The sequence below is a fragment of the Symsagittifera roscoffensis genome, chromosome 5 (genome assembly GCF_963678635.1).
Source record: "Symsagittifera roscoffensis chromosome 5, txSymRosc1.1, whole genome shotgun sequence".
In the NCBI taxonomy this organism is placed as follows: Eukaryota; Metazoa; Xenacoelomorpha; order Acoela; family Convolutidae; genus Symsagittifera; species Symsagittifera roscoffensis.
The window spans coordinates 2,252,633-2,276,089 of NC_087066.1; the positions used below are offsets into that span (position 1 = coordinate 2,252,633).

Consider the following 23,457-nt stretch of genomic DNA (forward strand, 5'->3'; position numbering starts at 1 on the left):
CTCACTTAGTAGTATGATGGTATGATGGTATAGTATGCTCACTGTGTAGTATGATGGTATGATGGTATAGTATGCTCACTTAGTTGTATGATGGTATGATGGTATAGTATGCTCACTTAGTAGTATGATGGTATGTTGGTATAGTATGCTCACTTAGTAGTATGATGGTATGATGGTATAGTATGCTCACTTAGTAGTATGATGGTATGATGGTATAGTATGCTCACTTAGTAGTATGATGGTATGATGGTATAGCATGCTCACTTAGTAGTATGATGGTATGATGGTATAGTATGCTCACTTAGTAGTATGATGGTATGATGGTATAGTATGCTCACTTAGTAGTATGATGGTATGATGGTATAGTATGCTCACTTAGTAGTATGATCGTATGATGGTATAGTATGCTCACTTAGTAGTATGATGAGTATGATGGTATAGTATGCTCACTTAGTAGTATGATGGTATGATGGTATAGTATGCTCACTTAGTAGTATGATGGTATGATGGTATAGTATGCTCACTTAGTAGTATGATGGTATGATGGTATAGTATGCTCACTTAGTAGTATGATGGTATGATGGTATAGTATGCTCACTTAGTAGTATGATGGTATGATGGTTAGGTATAGTATGCTCACTTAGTAGTATGATGGTATGATGGTATAGTATGCTCACTTAGTAGTATGATGGTATGATGGTATAGCTATGCTCACTTAGTAGTATGATGGTATGATGGTATAGTATGCTCACTTAGTAGTATGATGGTATGATGGTATAGTATGCTCACTTAGTAGTATGATGGTATGATGGTATAGTATGCTCACTTAGTAGTATGATGGTATGATGGTATAGTATGCTCACTTAGTAGTATGATGGTATGATGGTATAGCATGCTCACTTAGTAGTATGATGGTATGATGGTATAGTATGCTCACTTAGTAGTATGATGGTATGATGGTATAGTATGCTCACTTAGTAGTATGATGGTATGATATTATAGTATGCTCACTTAGTAGTATGATGGTATGATGGTATAGCATGCTCACTTAGTAGTATGATGGTATGATGGTATAGTATGCTCACTTAGTAGTATGATGGTATGATGGTATAGTATGCTCACTTAGTAGTATGATGGTATGATGGTATAGCATGCTCACTTAGTAGTATGATGCTATGATGGTATAGTATGCTCACTCAGTAGTATGATGGTATGATGGTATATTATACTCACTTAGTAGTATGATGGTATGATGGTATAGCATGCTCACTTAGTAGTATGATGGTATGATGGTATAGTATGCTCACTTAGTAGTATGATGGTATGATGGTATAGTATGCTCACTTAGTAGTATGATGGTATGATGGTATAGTATGCTCATTTAGTAGTATGATGGTATGATGATAGAGTATGCTCACTTAGTAGTATGATGGTATGATGGTATAGTATGCTCACTTAGTAGTATGATGGTATGATGGTATAGTATGCTCACTTAGTAGTATGATGGTATGATGGTATTGTATGCTCACTTAGTAGTATGATGGTATGATGGTATAGTATGCTCACTTAGTAGTATGATGGTATGATGGTATAGCATGCTCACTTAGTAGTATGATGGTATGATGGTATAGTATGCTCACTTAGTAGTATGATGGTATGATGGTATAGTATGCTCACTTAGTAGTATGATGGTTTGATGGTATAGTATGCTCACTTAGTAGTATGATGGTATGATGGTATAGTATGCTCACTTAGTAGTATGATGGTATGATGGTATAGTATGCTCACTTAGTAGTATGATGGTATGATGGTATAGCATGCTCACTTAGTAGTATGATGGTATGATGGTATAGTATGCTCACTTAGTAGTATGATGGTATGATGGTATAGTATGCTCACTTAGTAGTATGATGGTATGATGGTATAGTATGCTCACTTAGTAGTATGATGGTATGATGGTATAGTATGCTCACTTAGTAGTATGATGGTATGATGGTATAGTATGCTCACTTAGTAGTATGATGGTATGATGGTATAGTATGCTCACTTAGTAGTATGATGGTATGATGGTATAGTATGCTCACTTAGTAGTATGATGGTATGATGGTATAGTATGCTCACTTAGTAGTATGATGGTATGATGGTGTAGCATGCTCACAAATCGCTGATTAAGACCATCAAGTAAAGTAATGGTTAAAACTTCCGAAGCAAAACAGCGCAAAGACCTCATTTTATAATTAACGCTTAGAACGTACATAGCTATTCATATATCTTAGTTTTGCATCAAATAAGTTTTTTTTGTGTCACGCGCACACCGAAGTAGGACATAATTGTTGAAATGCGCCTCTTATGTTACCCTTATCTACTCATCATTTGCAGTTGAATAGAAAAACAGTGCGAGATAATTTGACTCAAACTACTTGTTTATTACTCCCTACCCTTCTCATTCCAGCTGATGGGACGACGCTGGTGGGATCGGATGCGTTCTCCTGTTCCGACAAGGACGGGGACACAGTCACTTATGCACTCAGTGCAGCCAGCACCCACTTTGAAGTGGCCGCCGCCACCGGAGAACTCACCATCAAAGCAGGAGCAGGCTAGTACCGCCACGAAACAATCTATCATAATCGTGCAATGGTTCAGTTCATTTTTTCAAAAATAACTCAGTCCTGATTTGACAAAACATCGAGTTCAACAAATTTTATGTAGAATATTTGCTCATGCATTTTTCATATTTTCAATTATATACATTTCAAACTCTGATCTGTTCATGACATTATGTGACGCTTGTTTTTGGAGAGAAAGAGGTGGACTGCTATTTGTGTGTAGATTTGGTGGGTGCTTACTCCACCACCCGACTGTACTCGTTGGGCATTGTGGCCACAGACGACGCCACCCCCACCACAGCCTCCACCACTTTCACCGTCTCCGTCATAGTACAGGTATGTAACAACCTACCCATACACACAGCAGTCATCACAATCTGATTGCAAGTCGCGTCTTAGCTTGCATACTGGTCAACATTGTCACGCTATCCGCAAACCAGGGGTAGATTTCTGGGAGCGGCGGGGAGATTTGACCCCCTTATCACCCAAATGGTTTCCTTTTGGCACTATTTTACGACATCCTTTTTTTTGGGCGACCGACACTAAAAGTTTCCTAGAAGCGCATAAAACTTCATAATTCTTCTTTTGAGAGGAGCGCGCGCAAAAAATGCAATTTTTTGTCCAAAGTCTTCCACGAATATCCCAAAAATGGGTCTTTTTAATGTTTTAGGAGCTCGGAAACAAAATATTTTTGACCAAAACTAACGGTCACCAAAATTTTCAACTTTTTTTGAAAACTGCCCCTCGAGAAAATCCTCGACCAGCCCATGCCACAAACATTTCAAAAAGGACAGTTTGGGCTCATTTTGGTACCCAATTCCTTTTACAAGTCGTCAAGTGAAATTATTCTCAAACTTTTCTGCTTCTTTAAACAAACTCATTGCTCGCAAAGGTGTTGACACTTACAGTCTGTTGTGTTGGCAGAGTGCGAATGCGAATGCACCTGCGTGCACTGCTCTAACTGACGCTGACGTGAGTGAGAGTGACGCCGTGAACAGTGTAGTGGCCACTGTCTCCTGCACTGACGCGGATGACGCCAACACCCCCGAGGGAATGGTCAGGTACTCCATGACTGGGGGAGACGGATACTTCGCCATAGGCTCACTCTCAGGTCAGACTCCCAAATATTCACACACAGCAATGTATTACATAGGTGCTGTCAGTTTTGAAATTACCTGCGAAAAACGACATCTAAATAGTGAGTTTCGTAGACTATGGAAGATTTAACATCAAATTCAGTTTTTCTTTTCCAGTTTTTGTTGCATAAAGGAAATTTATTCCAGTTTTCCAGTTTTTGTAGCATAAATGAAACTTCTAGTCAACTCAGTTATTCGTTCTAGGCGCGATCAGACTAGTGAAGCCAGTAGACTTTGAATCCATAGACGCTTCCCAGACTAGCCAGACTTTGTACATCAGAGCGAGCGACAAGGCGACTCCAGCCAAGACAGCCGACATCACAGTCACCTACACCTTCACAAACGACAACGACAACCCCCCACAGTGCAGTGTGTCCTATGCGACCAAGTATCCGGGGGGCAAAGTGGAGGACGGGACTGCGGCCAGCAGTGTGGTGGGGGTGTTGAGTTGTTATGACAGGGATGCAACTACTGCCACACCCACCACCATCACATTCACACTCGTAAATATTATAGTTTCAGATTTGACAGAAATCTGGTGAAAAACAAATCATATGAATTTTATTACGATTGAAAACATCTTACAGGACATTTAGTTGGCTTTGCTCTGAATCGAATTTCATTTAGAGTTTAAACTGACATCCCTTAACTCTGTGTTAAAATCTCTCCAATTGTAGGACGCGGGAGTGAGCCTTCTGCAGCTGTCTGCCCTATCCTGTTCCGCTTCTTCGCCCGATGTGCCCTGCAGTGTGAATGTAGAGACGGCGGCCGTGTGGGACTTTGACGCCACACCCACCCCTGTGAGATACGAGGAGCTGCTGCTGACTGCCTCCGACTCAGTCAACTCGGAGGAGTTCCACGCTCTCTTCACATGCACTCCCCTCAACGAAGCCGTGCCCGCATTCACCAATGGTGCGGTTTGGACTCATTACTCAACTACGATTCATTCTATCGTTCTGTACTCATGTCCAAACGTTTTTCTTCTGGTTGCATCTAGACGCTTTTTTCTCATATGATTTCAAACATCAAATAGCCTTTATGAAGTAGATGTCTTTTGCCTCTGCTAAGACATGGGTTTTCGGTTACTGAGCATCAAATTTCTCTGGCAAATCTTCAATTTTGTGACTATGGTGTGAACATGTCCTGGACACCTTATACGATGATAAGTTTAACGTTTCTGTCAAAAGTACTTTTCGAATAAAAGGCGTTATGCATGAAAAGGCGTAAGAATGAAGACAATTGGCTTCGAATTGAAAATACGGACTAAAAATTTTCCTCAAAACGTTTTAAGAGCAGGATGTTATCTTGGCTGTAGGTAAATGAAATATTCAACCGCCCGGGTTGACCAAAACTTCTAACCATACAATTTCCATTTATGAAAAACTTCTTGTCATACAATTCCATACAATGCCATACGTACAGAACATTGTATGAAATCTCTATGATAAACATTTTTCCATATATGAAAATTGTATGATAGGTTTTTTTCCATAAACCAAAAATTTTGATTTTTTTCTTTCTAAATTTAGTTTCTGAAAAAATTTCGGTTGTGTTTGCAACCAAACACAAGTGACAAAGACCTTGGTTACTCAAAACACCAAAGGTTGGGGGTCTTGCATTTATCATGCATAGCAAACGACCTGAATTTGGATGCTTTTCACAATCGATATAACAAAAGTAACGAACTTTTATTTTTTGGCCAAATTTTTTAATGATGATTATTTTAAATTTTTGAATTTTCATGTTATCAGACATTGCTCAAGGCTTACATTAACACCTCATACAAAAGAAATAGGAATTTTCAGCGTTTTTGAAAAAAAAATTAAGTGAAAAGAAAATAAAAGCCAATTTTATCGTATCCAGGACTACGTTATGCACACAAAATATTAAATTTTGCATGCAAAAAAAAAAATCGAAAAATGTTTGTTTGCGTACGAAATTCGATTTGCGGTTGAAAAAAAACAAAAAGTTACTTGGAAAATTTTTTGTGTTGCCATCAAAAAAATGCCAGTCATACAATTCCCATATATGGGAATTGTATGGTAAGCATTTTTTTCAAAAAACGAGAACCTCAGTTTTTTTATCACCAGACTGTTTTATAAGAACCAAACATCCACAGAAATAAGTTTATACCAGTTTTCAACCATTTTTAGAAATTGTATGAAAATTGTATGACAAGCAATTTTCCATACACTTGATGTATGGAATTGTATGATAACCATTTTCGGTGTATGGAGGTCAACCCGGGCGATTTGAAATGAGTAATTTGTACGCAATGTAAAGCAAAATTAAGACAAACTAAGTTAAATCAAATCCAAAACAAATCAGAAAAACAGATTTGTTTTGCAATTGTTCCTCGGAAAATTGCACTCTCTGGACGTACCGACTCAACTTTTTTAATCAAAGAATTTCAAAAAGCGTTTCTATTGGCTAAATGCTTTTCTCGCAAAATCGAAGTAAATTTAACAGAAAATGTATTAAATCAGTGGAAAATAATCAAAAATATTACAAATTGCGGGTTACAAATTGATTAGTATTGCATCAGATAACCATCGAGATTAATTTGGTCAAAATCATAAGAATTTTTCAGTCTTGAAAACTCATCTGCTCATTATTTAATCGGTCAATTAGCACTAATGGCCTGGATTTATTTTCTTATTTTGAGATTTTCGCGATTTACTTTGAGATTTTGAATACTCTATTCTGATTGGCTGAAAGTAAGCTAAAATTAATTTCAAGCATTCGGTCCTTCAAGCATGAGGGACGCCAACAAAGTAGGTACTAACATGGTCTACTTAAGAGGGAGTGAGTTATGTTCGAGTTGGTTAACTCATAGAGTAATTTCGGATAGGGTACACCGTCTGCTCGTCACGCTATCTTATTTTCGGCCGGATAGATTCGTGCAACTTCTTAGTCTAATACCGATCCTAATCTTACTCTTATACTATCTAGTCTCAGGTTGTTTAACTAGTCTCTGCTAGGCTCAATAGATCTAGGGTATACTGGTTTATTGCGGCTGCTGAAGTGCTCGGGAGAGTCCAACTAATTTCTAAGTTAAATTCAAATCTCTCTGGTGCTGAAATTACAAGTAACTTCAGCACTTACAAATAAGTGGGTTGTTAGTTAGATGGATCATGATTGGTTAATATTAAATACTTTACATTGGTAAAATATCTAAATTATCCAATCATAAAATGTAGTTTAGATCAGGTTCCACCCATCCGGGTTTTACAGAGTTTTTTAGAATGGTTCTTCTGCAATTCGAAGGATGGATGATGGACGTTGGTGTTTGGCGAACATCATATTTCTTTTGTTTCCTTTTTGTTAAAGAAGTTCCAGGAAGCTGGAGTTAGATGACATAAGACGTTGTGTCTTCTAGTGACAACGACTAAGTCTTTGCAACAAACTCAAATCTGATTTCAGAATGGTTTGCTATGTCAGGTTTTTCTGTTCTGCGTGGAGAACTTCTTTTGTGTCTGATCTAGTTTGGGAATGGCGTGGAGATTGTGCGTGGAGGGGATGCCTGGTTATCGGATGCCTCGGATCTGTACGTATACTTGAGCATCGAGGTGGTCATTGGTCTAGTTCAATGAAGTCCTTTTCTGCGAAGTCAAGTCGTACTCTAAATCCTTTGAGTTGTGATTGTGAGTGGCATATCGATTGTGGTTGGTCATTCTCTCTCGAGTGTAGTGGGGTCGTTTTGTCTTTAGATGTTCGTCCTTGGTGTTGTATTCTGATCTATGTATTCTGCCTAGGGGATGCCTCGGATCTGTACGTATACTTGAGCATCGAGGTGGTCATTGGTCTAGTTCAATGCAGTCCTTTTCTGCGAAGTCAAGTCGTACTCTAAATCCTTTGAGTTGTGATTGTGAGTGGCATATCGATTGTGGTTGGTCATTCTCTCTCGAGTGTAGTGGGGTCGTTTTGTCTTTAGATGTTCGTCCTTGGTGTTGTATTCTGATCTATGTATTGCATAATGTAATTTACATTTTATAAAACATTTATTAGTTTAATATTTTTTAATTATGATTTTAGTTAGTTGTTTTCACAAAAGCTTTTTGTTTTAGTTCGGTTATTTTGAAGAGTTACTCACACTTGAGTAGCTCTTATTAAAAATAGAGGTGTGGTCACAAAGCGTGGATGTAGCACGGTGGGTTAGGCCGGCTATAGAGCATGCTCAGGACGTCCTTCCTGGTGGGTTAGGCCAGGAGTGGGAGTATGATTTCATGCGGTTTTTGTGAGGGGTCCTGTTATGTGACAACGTTTTATGTTGGGTTTGTTGTGGTTTTTCTTATGTCTTGTTGGTTATGTCCTTTTTCCAAAAATCAAATTGTTTGTGGTATGGGTTTGTCTTTCGACTTTTTTGTGTTTTATTATTTCTTTCTTAGACTTTATAATAGTCTTCAAAAGAATAAATTATCCAGTTTTTAACTGGGTTAATCCGGTTTGGGTACCGTTGGTTTCCTTTTCTTAGTCATGCTGTTATTCTATGATTTGTGGTATTTAGTAAGCTGCGTTGGTTGGTTTTGTTTAGTATATGATTCCTTTCCAACCGGGTTAAAGGAAAGTTTGAAACATGTTATTATATGTTAGAGTTGTTGAGTGTGAAAACTTGAAACTAAAATTCATTATTTTAAACAATTCTTCGTGGGCGAGCTGTGCGAGTGTGGATAGAATTTCTGTGCGAATAAATGAGAATATCAAAAGGTTAGTACTGCATTTGCATTTTATTAATTTACTGCGTAGAATTTGGAAATTTACTGCTAGTTATGGGGGAATTTTAAGTTACAAATTTTCATCATAATTAGATTTACTGCTTGTGGGGAAAATTTTAGAAATGAATTTACTGCATTGGTATTAAATTTATAAATTTATAAGTGTAAGAGATTAATAGAATTTTTGAAATATGTTTGATGAAATTTGCGATTTTTATTTGTCTTTTGTGGTTTTTGTAGGTGATTGTCGGATGAAGGCTAAAAATCTAAAGAAAACATGGATAAAGAATGGTGAGTTTTTAATATTTTAATTAGTTAGTAATATTCATTTAATTCATACTTACCTGTTAGTCGTCGGGGAAAAAACCGTGGGGGAAGATGTCGTGGATGAGATCGGAAGTTGTTAGTAGTTTAGCTAAGATGCGGATGATATTTTTAGTCTGAAGCAGTGGCCAAAGCAATTGAAGTGCCTTTATAGTGGTTAGTTCTTCAGTGCCAACTGCAAACTCATAAGGTGTGTTTTGGATTAGATTATATAATTTGTGATTGAATTTAGTGTTGTGGATGAATTCTAAAATTGGGATTTCTATAGGTTGTACAAACTCGTGCGGGATAAGGAAGGGTCGGGATTCTTCGGCGTTGAAGGTCTTGGTGATGGGACAGAAGATGTACATTTGGGTTATGGGGTCATAATTACGAAGAATACCATGAAGGTTAGTGTTTTTAATACAATATGTGAAATTTAGGAAAAATGGTGAAGTGTATTTGGAATTAATGAATTGAAAGCGATGGTGTGGTTGTCTAGAGGGTGTGTGTAGGTCAAAGTGATTTTGGATGAAGCGATAATAACTATATGTGTGGGTTTGTTTAGTGCGCAACATAATATCGTGTGAGCAGTGTAAATCTCTTTCGTGTGGTGCAAGGAAATGAAAGGTTAGTGAAAATATTTGGAAGCGTTCTTTAAAACTTTCGTATGCTTGTGTGTCTGTTAGTGCTTCTGAAATAATGTGATCAAACTTGCGGTCGAAGATGTTTAGTGTAAATATATATGGTGTCTTGATGAAAAATTTTTCGGTAATTTGTGGATTAGCGAAGCGATCGTCGTCTAAGAATTGATCTTGGTTAGCTCTGATGATGTTGTGATCATAGTATTCGAGTGTATATTCGTTAGCTCTAGGTGCAGTGTGTGTTTTTAGTGATTTTTTATATCCAACGTAAGTAAATTGTCTAGCGGTTAGTGGTGTAGTGAGTCGATATAGCATGTCCGTATTTCGCTCTATATCGATGTGAGTGTTAGATAAGGGTAAGCAAAGAGGGTTAGTGAAATGATAATATGAGGTCCAAGAGAGAGTGGGCATTAAAACGTATTCATCTACAAAGTTGCGTGTTTCGTTAGTGTCGTGGGGGGTGTTTAAGGTGTATTGTGGAAATGAGGGTAAGGTGATGGCTAAAAATTCTTTTGTGTTAGTATGCTTGGGGTGGTTGATGTATTCACGGGCTGTTCCTGGTTTTGCTGGGAAAGGATGGTTGGGGAACTTTCTTTTAAAAGTGCGGTAAGCTCTATTAGTGTTGAGTGAAGATTCAGTTGATGTGGATGATGGTGCTAATGATTCAGTATAATTTGAAGAGGGTGTAGGGGTAGGGGGATTGGATGAATTTATAGTGGAGGAGATTTGGTTTATGGTTGGGGTATTAAGGTGGTAGGGTTGTTGTTGGAGGGTAATAAAATTATCTAGCTCTGGGGAGATTCGGGGGGTGTCTGGAGAATGAGATGATTGGTCAGAATGGTATGAGGAGTAGGTTGGGGTAACTTGGGAAGCATAAGAGGGTGTGGGAGTGATTGGGTCAGGGTCATTGGATAATATGGGTTGAAAAGGGGGTTGAGAAAATTTAGAAGAGTTATGAAAATTATTGGATGGGGATGGTTCTGAGTCGGCAAATTCATCGGGGGTTTCGATATTCGGGTTATTGAGTTGTGAGATGGAATATAAAACTGAGATGTGTGAATTAGTGTCGGAATTCATGCCTGATGTTACATTACTAGATGGAAAATCGGGTGGCGGAAAAGCAAAAAGTGGTATTATTGGGATTGGAGAGGTAAGATTGGTTGGGTGGGAATTCGATCGGTGTAGTGATCCAAGTTGGCGGCTCATCGTGGGCTAAAAAAATGATTATTTTGAGACTGAAAAGCGGTGGTATGGGGTTGTTCAATAATTTGTTCATAAGTATTTTCATCTTGTGACTGGTGTGTCATTATATGTTGGATGGGACTTTGTGATGTGGTGAGTCGAAAATTTGGATTATGTGTGATGGCTAAATTTCGAAAATTTCGTGGGACTAGGGATAGTGGATGGTTATTTGGTAGGGGTGGTAATTGTGGTGCCGTTGGCGTTATGTCTACATTGTTATGTTCTTCGTCGTATGTATTTTGTCGTGTTGCTATTTTTGTGTTATATTCTTTTATTTGTGCGTCTAAAAGAATTTTGTTTATAGATGTAGAAAAGATTCCAAAAAATCCTGCAAAGAGTATGCGTGCTACGCTTGCTTGTCTGTTTACTTGTGTGTGTATAGCACATGTGTTGTAGATTCCTTTTAAAAGTGAGAAAAGAAATCCAATAAAGTTAAACATTGCGTATAAAATAGTCAATTTTTCTAAGATGTAGTAGGGCCATCCTAGAAAATCGAGGATCTCATTTTTGAGTGTAACAAAGCTAAAAATGTTGATTGGTGATATATCTTGGGGACGGTACTTTTCACCGTTTAGATATATATAATCTTTAATGTCTTTAAAATATCCGCTATAGTCTTGCGTGTAGATATCGGCAAATCCTGCGGTTTCTGCAAGTTTGCGTAAATTTTGATCTATTGATTGTCTTTGTATAGTGTCCATTTGTGTTAATAATTCTTGGAATTGTTGTGTTCTAATGTGATGTTGAATATCTGATTTTGAATAGATTCCTATTGATTGTAAGTCTATATTTGGGTTTCGAGCGATAGCGCGAATGCTTTCTGGTGAAAATTTTTTGAGTGATTGCATTAATGTGGGATATGGAGTGAGAAGATAATATTTATTTTCATCAGGGTTTAGTTGTACTACATTGTGGCTGTTTTCTGATCCACATGGGACTGCGGTATCCCAGAAATAGGTTCTTCGTGAAAGTGTATCCACGAAATGTACTTTATTCTTATAAAAGATAGGGATTCTTTTATAACATCGTTTATCTTCAAAAACGTATAGTGGTGATACTTTTTTAGTACAAGTATAAAACCATAAGATGTTTCCTTCATAGTCTAAAAAATTTGATCTATTTCCAGATAATAAGTATCCTGCATAGGGTATTTTTAATACTGCTAGTGCAAGTGATTGTAATATTTGTGTTCGTTCTAATTCGCATAGTTGGTGTAGTGTTTCTAATTCGGAGAGTGACATTTCTTGAAAAATTCGGCTAATTGTATAATCTAGTTTCATATCTAAATGAATATCATAGTGGATATTACCGAAATATGTAGTATTCATTAGTGATAATTCTTGTAAGCGTGTGCTTCTGGTGTCATGGGGTTTTAGATGTCCACCAGGTTGTCCGTTGCTTTTTCAAAATTAACTGGTATATAGGATGTTCCTTCGTTTAGAGGATGACCTGTGGCATATGGGTCGATTTTTACTTTTCCAGTGGTCATGTCGAATCCTTTTTCGTATTCAACTAATATTTCAGAGTATTGTGTTCTGTGAAGTGGATTCCTGTATTTACATGCAAGTTCTGTTTCTTGATATATTTGAAAACGTGTCAATTTATTTTCTATATTGTCTATGTTTCTAAAATTAGAACTTAGTTTTCGTGATGGATGGACTTGTTCATATGGAATTGATTGTATAAAATATTTTTCGTGAAATTTTATCATACGAGCGTGTATTTTTGCTACTTGAAATGTTGTACATGTATCTTCGGGGAACCAAACAATGGTTGCTTGTGTTCTCGTTATAGGGTCGCAATAACCTTGATCATTTTTACAAGGTAATCGGATTCCTTGATAGATCATTGTATTATCTGATAAATCTCGTGTTAGTTGTATTTTTTCGAGTTGTATTTTCCAATCGAAAAACATTATTTCTTGGTATCCTTTATTTTTTGTGTCTGCTTTGCAGTTTGACGGGTCATTTATACCAATGTGTGGTATCCAATGTTTATCGTGTAGGTCATAGGTTAATCGTCCGTGTGCGCCGTTATACGGGTATTTTTCGTCTAGTTTTATATGTCCTTGGTGTCTTTCAAGTTGTGATTGATGTACTGAGTCTGAAAAAACTTGAAAATTAACTAACTTTCTTGCGGAGTTTTTATTTTGTGTGATGTTTAGTCTAAGTAATTCATTTTTACAATCGTCGGGATTGAGATGTAAAAGACGTTCTATATTACTCTGATAGAATGATTCATGGTCAAGTCGGTTTTTGTTTCCGTTCGAGACTTGTGAACAATGTATTTTCTTTTCGGAAAATGTTGCTGTGAATTTATAACCTGTAACTGTTGTTGCTCGGGCTTTTGAATAGAGTGTTGCTATTACATCTGTGGTTTCTATAGCTTGTGGTTCTGTTTCACATTGTGATACTTGATTTATTGCATATTTATGTAGTGTTTTTTGTTCATTTTCTTCACAATCGTAATGTGTTACTAATAAATCTTGTGGTCCTGTACGGGGGGAAGGGTTTATGTTTTGATTTGAGATTACTAGAAAAAGGAGTTGGAGAAAAATTAATAATTTTAGAATATACATGTGTATGATAATCCTGAGTATGGATTATAAAATGTAATGTAACCAATTGTGTTTTTGGTATATCTGTCGTATTTATATATTACTTCAGTAGTTATAAACGGTGGTGGTAGTGATTGAGCTGTTATGTTAGGTGGGTTTAATGGATAGGGATGTTGAGTAATGTTATTTAACTTAACTGTGATTTCAAATTTTAATTGTAAACTGTTTTGTTGGAGTATTTGAATATTGTGATCACGGATATCGTTGTGAATATCTTGGCGATATTGTAATCTATTAAGTGCCCAGTTATGAAGGCGGTTACTTTCTTGATGTTGTCCGAATAATGGTGGAGGTGCTGTGAATGTATTCCAATCTAATCTTAAAGGAATATTTGTTAATGATTGTTCTCGATATCTTGCATCGAGATTGTTCGGAAAGGTTAAGTTAAGGGGGGTTGGTGAAATTTGACTAATTGATGGTGTTGATGGAAGTGATAATGTTTCGGGTAATGATGAAGATGTTGTATCTGTAGAAATATCTATGGGGTCATTGACTAAATTTGGTTCACCTTGTGTGAATGAATGTGTAGTCCAATATGGAAATCGTGATGTTTGGTTTGTGGGGTTAAAAGGATTTTCACGTATTTGCTCAGATGTTGGTGTTGAACCTAAGTAATCTGAGGGTAGGCTTGAAGTGCTTCGTTGTGAAAAAAGTGTAGGAGTTTCTGGTGTATTACCAGTGGGATTTTCTGGAGTGCTTTGTGGTGGTGATTGAGGTATTTCAAAATGAACTCGGGGAGTTTGAAAATTTCTATTTCGTCGAGGATGTATAATTTGTCTATTTATTTCTGTTGTGTTTTGATTTTGACTAAATTGTCGTTTCTTGATATATTTGAAAACGTGTCAATTTATTTTCTATATTGTCTATGTTTCTAAAATTAGAACTTAGTTTTCGTGATGGATGGACTTGTTCATATGGAATTGATTGTATAAAATATTTTTCGTGAAATTTTATCATACGAGCGTGTATTTTTGCTACTTGAAATGTTGTACATGTATCTTCGGGGAACCAAACAATGGTTGCTTGTGTTCTCGTTGTAGGGTCGCAATAACCTTGATCATTTTTACAAGGTAATCGGATTCCTTGATAGATCATTGTATTATCTGATAAATCTCGTGTTAGTTGTATTTTTTCGAGTTGTATTTTCCAATCGAAAAACATTATTTCTTGGTATCCTTTATTTTTTGTGTCTGCTTTGCAGTTTGACGGGTCATTTATACCAATGTGTGGTATCCAATGTTTATCGTGTAGGTCATAGGTTAATCGTCCGTGTGCGCCGTTATACGGGTATTTTTCGTCTAGTTTTATATGTCCTTGGTGTCTTTCAAGTTGTGATTGATGTACTGAGTCTGAAAAAACTTGAAAATTAACTAACTTTCTTGCGGAGTTTTTATTTTGTGTGATGTTTAGTCTAAGTAATTCATTTTTACAATCGTCGGGATTGAGATGTAAAAGACGTTCTATATTACTCTGATAGAATGATTCATGGTCAAGTCGGTTTTTGTTTCCGTTCGAGACTTGTGAACAATGTACTTTCTTTTCGGAAAATGTTGCTGTGAATTTATAACCTGTAACTGTTGTTGCTCGGGCTTTTGAATAGAGTGTTGCTATTACATCTGTGGTTTCTATAGCTTGTGGTTCTGTTTCACATTGTGATACTTGATTTATTGCATATTTATGTAGTGTTTTTTGTTCATTTTCTTCACAATCGTAATGTGTTACTAATAAATCTTGTGGTCCTGTACGGGGGGAAGGGTTTATGTTTTGATTTGAGATTACTAGAAAAAGGAGTTGGAGAAAAATTAATAATTTTAGAATATACATGTGTATGATAATCCTGAGTATGGATTATAAAATGTAATGTAACCAATTGTGTTTTTGGTATATCTGTCGTATTTATATATTACTTCAGTAGTTATAAACGGTGGTGGTAGTGATTGAGCTGTTATGTTAGGTGGGTTTAATGGATAGGGATGTTGAGTAATGTTATTTAACTTAACTGTGATTTCAAATTTTAATTGTAAACTGTTTTGTTGGAGTATTTGAATATTGTGATCACGGATATCGTTGTGAATATCTTGGCGATATTGTAATCTATTAAGTGCCCAGTTATGAAGGCGGTTACTTTCTTGATGTTGTCCGAATAATGGTGGAGGTGCTGTGAATGTATTCCAATCTAATCTTAAAGGAATATTTGTTAATGATTGTTCTCGATATCTTGCATCGAGATTGTTCGGAAAGGTTAAGTTAAGGGGGGTTGGTGAAATTTGACTAATTGATGGTGTTGATGGAAGTGATAATGTTTCGGGTAATGATGAAGATGTTGTATCTGTAGAAATATCTATGGGGTCATTGACTAAATTTGGTTCACCTTGTGTGAATGAATGTGTAGTCCAATATGGAAATCGTGATGTTTGGTTTGTGGGGTTAAAAGGATTTTCACGTATTTGCTCAGATGTTGGTGTTGAACCTAAGTAATCTGAGGGTAGGCTTGAAGTGCTTCGTTGTGAAAAAAGTGTAGGAGTTTCTGGTGTATTACCAGTGGGATTTTCTGGAGTGCTTTGTGGTGGTGATTGAGGTATTTCAAAATGAACTCGGGGAGTTTGAAAATTTCTATTTCGTCGAGGATGTATAATTTGTCTATTTATTTCTGTTGTGTTTTGATTTTGACTAAGGTGTCGTATTCTACTTAGTTCTTGTGGTATTGTTGGGTAAAGGTTATATGTTGGTTCACTTAAAGGTGCTTGTCGTTGAACTGGTTCTAGTGGTTCGGATAAACGAGCATGTCGTTCTTCAAAAGTGTATGGATTGTCTTGAAAAGAAATTCGTGTAGATGTTTGAGGATTTTGAGTAGTTGAAGGTGGTGTTGGGTTATCTTGGGATGATGTCGGTGAAGACTGATTCTGTGACTGTTGGGTAGCAATTTTTGATGGATTTTTGAATTGTTACTTTAGTGGGAAGGTTTATGTTTATTATAATATTCTTCCAAAAAAATAATTAGAAAAATTGTTGCTAGGGCAAATGTGATGATTGCTTTCTTTATACATTTGCATATTGTCAAAATGAGGGATGATAAAAATGTTATGAAAATTACAAACAATAAAAAAATATCAGTTCTACTGAAAATTGTTCGTATCATTTAGACAAGTTGTATAAATCGTACCTGTGGATATAATCAAGGGTTTTTGAAAGTTGGAGGAATAGTTCGAGTATAGTGTAGAAAATTAAAAAAATGTTACAAAAAATGATTAGGATTATTAGAAAAGATTCAAGTATATCAAAAAGAAATATTATAAAGGTTTCAAGTATTGTAAAAAAATGTTTAAAATTTATGAGTATTTGAGTAACTGATTGAGAGAAGAGCATTTAAGAAATGATCTCTTGGTCGAATATTTTTTGCTGTTTGAGGCGATTTTCAAGTGTGGTCGGATTATTTATTAGTTTTTTGACAAGTGGGTTGAGTTTTGTAAAAAATTGTTGGGGGCAATTTTCATGGTGATCGGTAGGTCGTCTTTTTCTTTATTTTTGTTTGTCAAATGATCCGGGGTATGGTGAGATTTTTATACTTTAGGCTAATTAAAATGTTCATTTTGTTACTTTAGGCTAAGTTAACAAATTTGTTTTGTGGGTATTCGTGGTCTGAGTTGGGGAAATATTGTTGATCTTTGGGTTATTAGATAAGGGAGGGGTATGGTATTATGGAGATATTTATTTTAGTTGTCAAGTTGGAGTGGTTTGCTTATTTTTGACCTGGAGGTCGTAAAGTTATAGTTATAGATGTGCCTGGAGTTCTATATGAATCGTCTAATTGGTCTTAGTTTCAGTTAGAGAAAGTGACGGATTGGATGAATCCTATTGGTCTATTTTGAACTAGAATTATTGCGTACTTGTCAGCATGTTATTTTGAAAAATGGAAATGAAAAATGTTTCGAAGGTTTCAAGATAGTGAAGTATAATGTTAAAATTACTTTTGAAATTCTACTTTCTTTAAAATTTTAGATTGGGGGATGAATATTTTATAGTTTTTACGTGGTTGATTTCGGAGTCTTGTTGTTTTTCTATTTTCTGATTTGTCGATTTGTTCTTGGGGTATTATTTGTTCGGTCATTTTTCTATTTTTTCTTTGTTTTGGGGCTTCTTTATGGTTTTGTGTATTGTTTTTGGTGGCGATTGGTTTTGTGTTTTGATTTTCGGTGGTGTTATCATTTTGTTCTGTGTTTTTCAGATGTGGTTCATTTTGAATGATTTTTAATCCTGTGAAAGAATATAATTGAGTTAATTCGCGGAGTGCGTATTCTTTTGGGTAATAAGGTAATAGGTTGTTTCGATGTTGAACGATTTCTTTTTTGTTTGAGTCGGTAATTTTATATGTGACATCAGTGGGTTTTGCAATTATTTGGTATGGTCCTTTTCGAAGGGGTTGTAATTTTTTAGAAATTCCTTTTTGAGTATTAAAATTAGGTATTGAAACAAATGTTCCAATTTTTAATTCGGAGGCTGGTGTAAAACGTGAATTGATTTGTTCATTAATGTTTTGTCTTTGTAATAACTTTTTTGTTATTTTTTGATGAATTTCATTGTGTTTTTTATCTCTATTTAGAATCCATTCGGTGTGTGTACCGGAGGCTAGTTTAAGAATTTGTGGGTGATGAAAATGATCTTCATCGTGTGTATGTAAAGGTAGGTTATAACAAATTGAGTCTTTATTTGGTTGACAATAACCTTGTGCGTTTTTATGAGAATTTGCTGTAAACATTATTGGTTTGCGTGGCTTTTGGTTAAAAACCATTTCGTATGGTGACATTCCTAAAGTTGTCGTAATTTGTGAATTATACGCTAAGGGAAATAATTTTACATCTGCTGACCATTCGGTATATTTTGTATCATTTCCGTTGATGATACATCTAAGATATTCTTGTAATGAACGGTTCATACCTTCGACTAAGCCGTTTGTCCAAGGTGCGTGAGATGTACGTGGTTTGTGTTTGATGTTATATAAATGACATAGTGTGATAATTTCATTATTTATGAATTCTGTACCGTTGTCTGTAACTAAAATTTCTGGTAGTCCGAATTTTGCTATCCAGTGTTCATAGAGTGTTGTGTAAGCGTAATAAGCGTTACAATGTGGTACTGGGTTAAGTGCTACATAATGTGTAAATGCGTCAACAATTACCATAATGTAGGAGTTTCCTTCGGATGAGGGTGAAATTGGTCCTTTGGTATCAAATGAGATACGATGGTTAAAGTACAAGCTTTGTCCTTTAAAATCTTGTTTTTGTGCTATTTGTTTTTGATTTGGGTAAGGTTTATTTAGTTGACATACTATACAATCATTGCATAGTACTTTTATCCAAATTGGTGCATTTGGGAAGTAAAAATTTTGTATAAAGTTTGAATATGTTTTTTCTGATCCAGAGTGTCCTTTAATATTTTGTGTATGTGAGATATTAAAAGCTATAAGAATCATACTTAAAGGGAGACAGGGAACTGTAGATTCATTCAGGTTATACTCTAAAAGGTCTGTATTTTCGTTAATTGTTGTGTTGTTAAATTTACGAAAGTATCGGAGGAGTGTTTTGTTTCCTAGAATGGTTGAATCTGCTTTGACAGGTTTAGTTTTATATTTGTGCCATGATTTTAGTTGTCTAATTATCGGGTCAAGATTTTGATATTGTTTCAGTGTTGAAATTGTAATCGTTTCTGTTGGAGGGAGAAAAATGTTTTCAATTTCGAATTTAGATAAGGGTATTGTATCAAGTGGGTCGTGAAGGTCAAAAACTTGATTTATTGTGTATTTTGAATCATTTGTTGGTGGTCCTGATAAATTTATTTTATCAGTTAAATCTTCTTTTTCAATTAGTGGAAAATGGTCTTTCTTAGGTGGGTGTTGTTTTGTTCGTTTTTGTTGGGTGTTATTTTTTATCCATTGAGAATATGGGATTGGTTTGAAAGTTGATGTTCCAAGTAAATCAACTTCATAATGATTATTTTGACAATCTAAATAAAGTGGGAAATGTTGTAAATTATTTATTTGTGATTGTTCAATATCTGTTTTTACTGCATATTTGCATTCCAATCGGGGTGATTTTTCGTTTTCTGCAAGGTAGAATTTTATGTTTTTGGGTATTTCAACTGTTGTTTTTCGTGTAAGTAATTCAGGTGGTGTATTTCGACTTAAGGTGTCTGGTAATGCAAGATTTTTTCCTGCAGTCCAAACTATATGTAAGTTTGGAAATTTCATCAGAATTAGTTGAAATCTGTAAACTCGGTGGTTTGGGTTAGATTTTTGTGTAAAGAGAAAGATGATTGGTTTATGGTCTGTGAATAGAACTGTTGGATGTTTTGATCCAAGTATCAGAAATTCATATTCTGTCAGTGTATATATTATGGCTGTACATTCTCTCATTAGAGTTGAGAGTCGTAGCTCTGCTTGAGTGAATAATCGAGAATTTGCTGATATGAGGTTCATTTTATTTGTACCATTATGTGATTGTAATAGTGCTGCACCGATGCCGAAGTTCGAAGCATCGCACATTGCATAAAATTGTTGATTTGAATCTGGAATTGTGTTTGAAATTTGTTCAGTTAAAAGTTTCTTTATTTCTTCAAATCGTGTTTGATGTTCTGTGTTCCATTCAAAATTATTTTGTTGTCTAAGGATGTTATAAAATGGTCGTAGATATAATTGCATTTTATAAACATATTTACTTAAAAAGTTTAACATTCCAAGAAATTCTTGGATTTTCTTTTTATTTGTTGGTGGTTGAAGTTTTTGAATAGCGTCAATGCGTGATTTCAATGGAGTGATTGTTTTTCTTTCTATATTATGTCCTAAGAATTTAACTCTTGTCAAAAAGAAGTGTGATTTATCGGGGGCGGCCTTCAGATTTTCGTTCTGAAGTATTTGGTGATATTTTTCTAAAACATTGAACATCTCGTCTTTTGTTTGTGATTGCATAAAAACATCGTCTAAATAGGTGATTGCGTTTTTATTGAGTATTAGTGGTCTAAAAATTTTGCTCATAAAAGCTGAAAATGCTGCTGGTCCTATGGATATTCCATAGAATAAGCGGTTGAATTCATATTGTTGGTTTCCGATAACAAATTGTGTTAAACGTCGTGATTGTTCATCTAGTGGCATTTGATTGTATGCACTATTCATATCGGCGGTTGTAAAGTATTTGCCGTTTATTTTTGTTAAAATAACTTGTATTGGTTCAATGGGCCAATTACATTTTGATTCATCTATAAGTGAATTGAGGTATCTAGCATCGAGAACGATTTTTAATGATTCTCCTTTAGCTAGAATGATAACAGGGTTGATAAATGTGTTGCCTTTTGGTTGTTCTTCTTTGTTTACTGGTGATATAATGTTGTATTGTTCTAAAATGTCAAGTAATCTGTTCACTTTATCATGTAAGTGAATTGGTACTTTACTTGCTCTCTGAGTTTTGAAAACTGCGTCTGGTTTTAACGGGAGATGTAGTGATGAATTGATTTTTCCAACATCGAATTTTGATGTTGCATAGACTGATGAATATGTAATTAGCTGTTTGGCTAACTTTTCGAATTCGTCTTGTGTTATTTGTGAATGTTGGAAATTAAACATTGTTAAAAATTTTTGTTGGTCCTCTGTGTAGTTACTTATGTTGAATGTAGGTTTGAAATATGGAGTTTTTGTGAAATAATCCGTATTTCTGTTTTCGTTACTTATTATATTATTTATAGATAATTCTTCATTAAGAATTGTAGATTGGCAAATATCTAGTAATTGGAGTATATTATTTACGCGATAGGCTTTTTCGTGTATTGGTGATATTGTAGCGTTGGTTTCACAATATCCTAAAAGTCCTAAAGGTAATGTTACTTGGTAAGGTGTGTTGTTATAGACATGTAAGGAAATGATATCTGAATTCGAATTTTTCAAATATTTTATGGATGAGATTGTGATTTTGAAAAATTTGTGAATAGGTTTGAATTCAAATTCTGACATATAAAATTTTTGTTTGTTTTGTTCTTTATCAAATTGGTGAACTTGTTTGATTGAAAAGTTATAGATATTTCCTGATAGTGGTTTTAGGTGTTTTCTTTGTTGGTTAAATATCGGGTAGAATTTTGAAAAGAATGGTGGTTGTTTATTTAATCTTTGAAAAAATGTTAAGGATGTTTCTTTTGTTTTTGTATATTTATCTTTGATTAATATTTTACTATTTAGTATGTTAATTGTTGGTATATACTTCGAAATAAATGGTATTCCAATGATATTATATTTAATGTCAGTGATATGGAATATTTGTTTAAATGGCTTATTTAAAATTTTGCTTTGCTCCATTGTTCTGGTGGGGAGGAGAAATAATTGGATTTTTCCGTAGTTTATCAATGTTGATCCTTGTGCTGTTGCTAGTTTGCTGGAGGTTTCAAGAGGTGTTAGTTTTGGGTGTAAAGTTTTTATTTCATTCCATGTGGGGATGTTTATTATGTTTGATTCTGCTCCTGAATCAATTAAAAAATCTATTTCAAGGTCTGGTGGTTGAAATTCTTTATTTCTTGGGCTTTCTAAGAGAAATGGTATTGTCCAAATTTTTTCTTTGGGTTGTTCTTTTTGTATATTTTGATAAATGTGATTTGTATTCAAGCATTTTGTTTTGGTATTTTTATTGGTTTGATTTGTAGTGTTAATCTCATTTGTTTCTTGCGTCGTTGGTGTGGAATTTATGGGTGTAGTGTAATAATTTTGAAGAAATTCTGATTGATTTTCATATATGTGTGAAGTAAAGGGTTGTTCATATATGACAGATTCATAGTCATTTTCGACTTTTATCATATTGATAGAAAGAGTGTTTTCAGTATCACTTTCTGAATCTGATGATGTACAGTTTATTTGATTGAGTTGTAACGTATCAGTTACTGTGTCATCAATACCTGGAGGGTCTGATGTTGTTTCTGGATTAGATTGTACTTGATTGATTTGTCTTTGATGTTTAGGTGTACTACTTCTGTGGCGATTATTAGAATTATTATAGTTATTATTATTCCGGTGTGGTGATTGGGAATAATTTCTATAACGATTATTATAACTTGAGTGTCGATTTTGTGAATTATTTCGCGATCTGTTTTGGTAATTATTGTTTGGTCTGTTATAGTTCGATCTATTATATGAGTTATTCCTTGATTGATTGTTCGGGTAATTCTGGTTTCGGTTGTTTGAATAACTTCTATTTCGATTATAGGAGTAGTTTCTATTCCTATTGTATGATGAATTTCGTGATTGGTTGTTTGGATAGTAGTTATTTCTTGATTGGGAATTAGATCTAGAAACAAATCGTTGTGTATTTGAATGTGATCTGGAGTAGTTATTTCGACTATTTGGTCTATTGTAGTGATTTTGTGATGAATTATTCGTGTTTCTTCGTTCTGGTGATCTTCCTCTATAACTTGAGTTATATGGTGATTGATTTCTTGTATAATTTGTATTGTTCGGGAGTGGTTTTCCTGAACTGTTGTTGCTGTAGACTGTTTTGTTCGGTAGATTTTGATCTTTTTTCATGTATTGATAGAATGATTTATTTGGTTCTTTATATTTTTGAGGTTTATTTTGATTGTCTTGCTGTTTTTGTCTACATTCGGAAATACTATGTCCGTATCGTCGGCAATAATTACACCATTTTTTGAAAGATGGTTTGCCTTTAAAGTTTGGGTTCTTTTCGTAAATATTGAGTATTTCAGTGATTTTTTCAACGAGGTCTGTCTCTGATTCCTGTATATTATTAATATTAGTGGGAGTCGTTTCAATTCTGTTAACGTATTGTAATTTCAGATTTTCCGTTTCTTCTAGTTTCATTGTGATTTCTGCTTGTTCTAATTTGTCTACTAGTTTTCGAAAATCTATATCGGGTTCTCGAATTGAAGAAGGATGGGATGCTCTCTTTTTTATTGCTATTTTCCTTAATTGTGGTGTTAAGGTCATTATTAATATTTCTGTCATCTTTGTGTTTTTATAGTCGTGCGTATTTAGTGAATATGCTTTTCGAACTAGTGTTTCGATTCGTACTGCTATTTGCTTGATGGTTTCGTTTGGTAATCTGCGAATTTCATTACACAAAACTCTTTGTTGTTGTTTGTTTCTTTCTGAGTCAAACATTTTTGAAAATTCCTGTGTAAACCTTTTCCAGTTTGATTTTATTTCTAGAG

General features: G+C 35.0%; 1 protein-coding gene across 1 annotated transcript in view; it reads left to right on the top strand.

The window, feature by feature from the left end:
- LOC134846563 (cadherin-23-like) overlaps window positions 1-23,457 on the top strand; it is a 181,846-nt gene that overhangs the window by 78,231 nt on the left and 80,158 nt on the right. Inside the window, exons 25-29 of the mRNA XM_063863946.1 lie at window positions 2,453-2,596; window positions 2,830-2,942; window positions 3,531-3,717; window positions 3,947-4,245; window positions 4,420-4,654. Coding sequence (XP_063720016.1) covers window positions 2,453-2,596; window positions 2,830-2,942; window positions 3,531-3,717; window positions 3,947-4,245; window positions 4,420-4,654 — 978 coding nt within the window. The remainder of the gene's footprint in view (window positions 1-2,452; window positions 2,597-2,829; window positions 2,943-3,530; window positions 3,718-3,946; window positions 4,246-4,419; window positions 4,655-23,457) is intronic.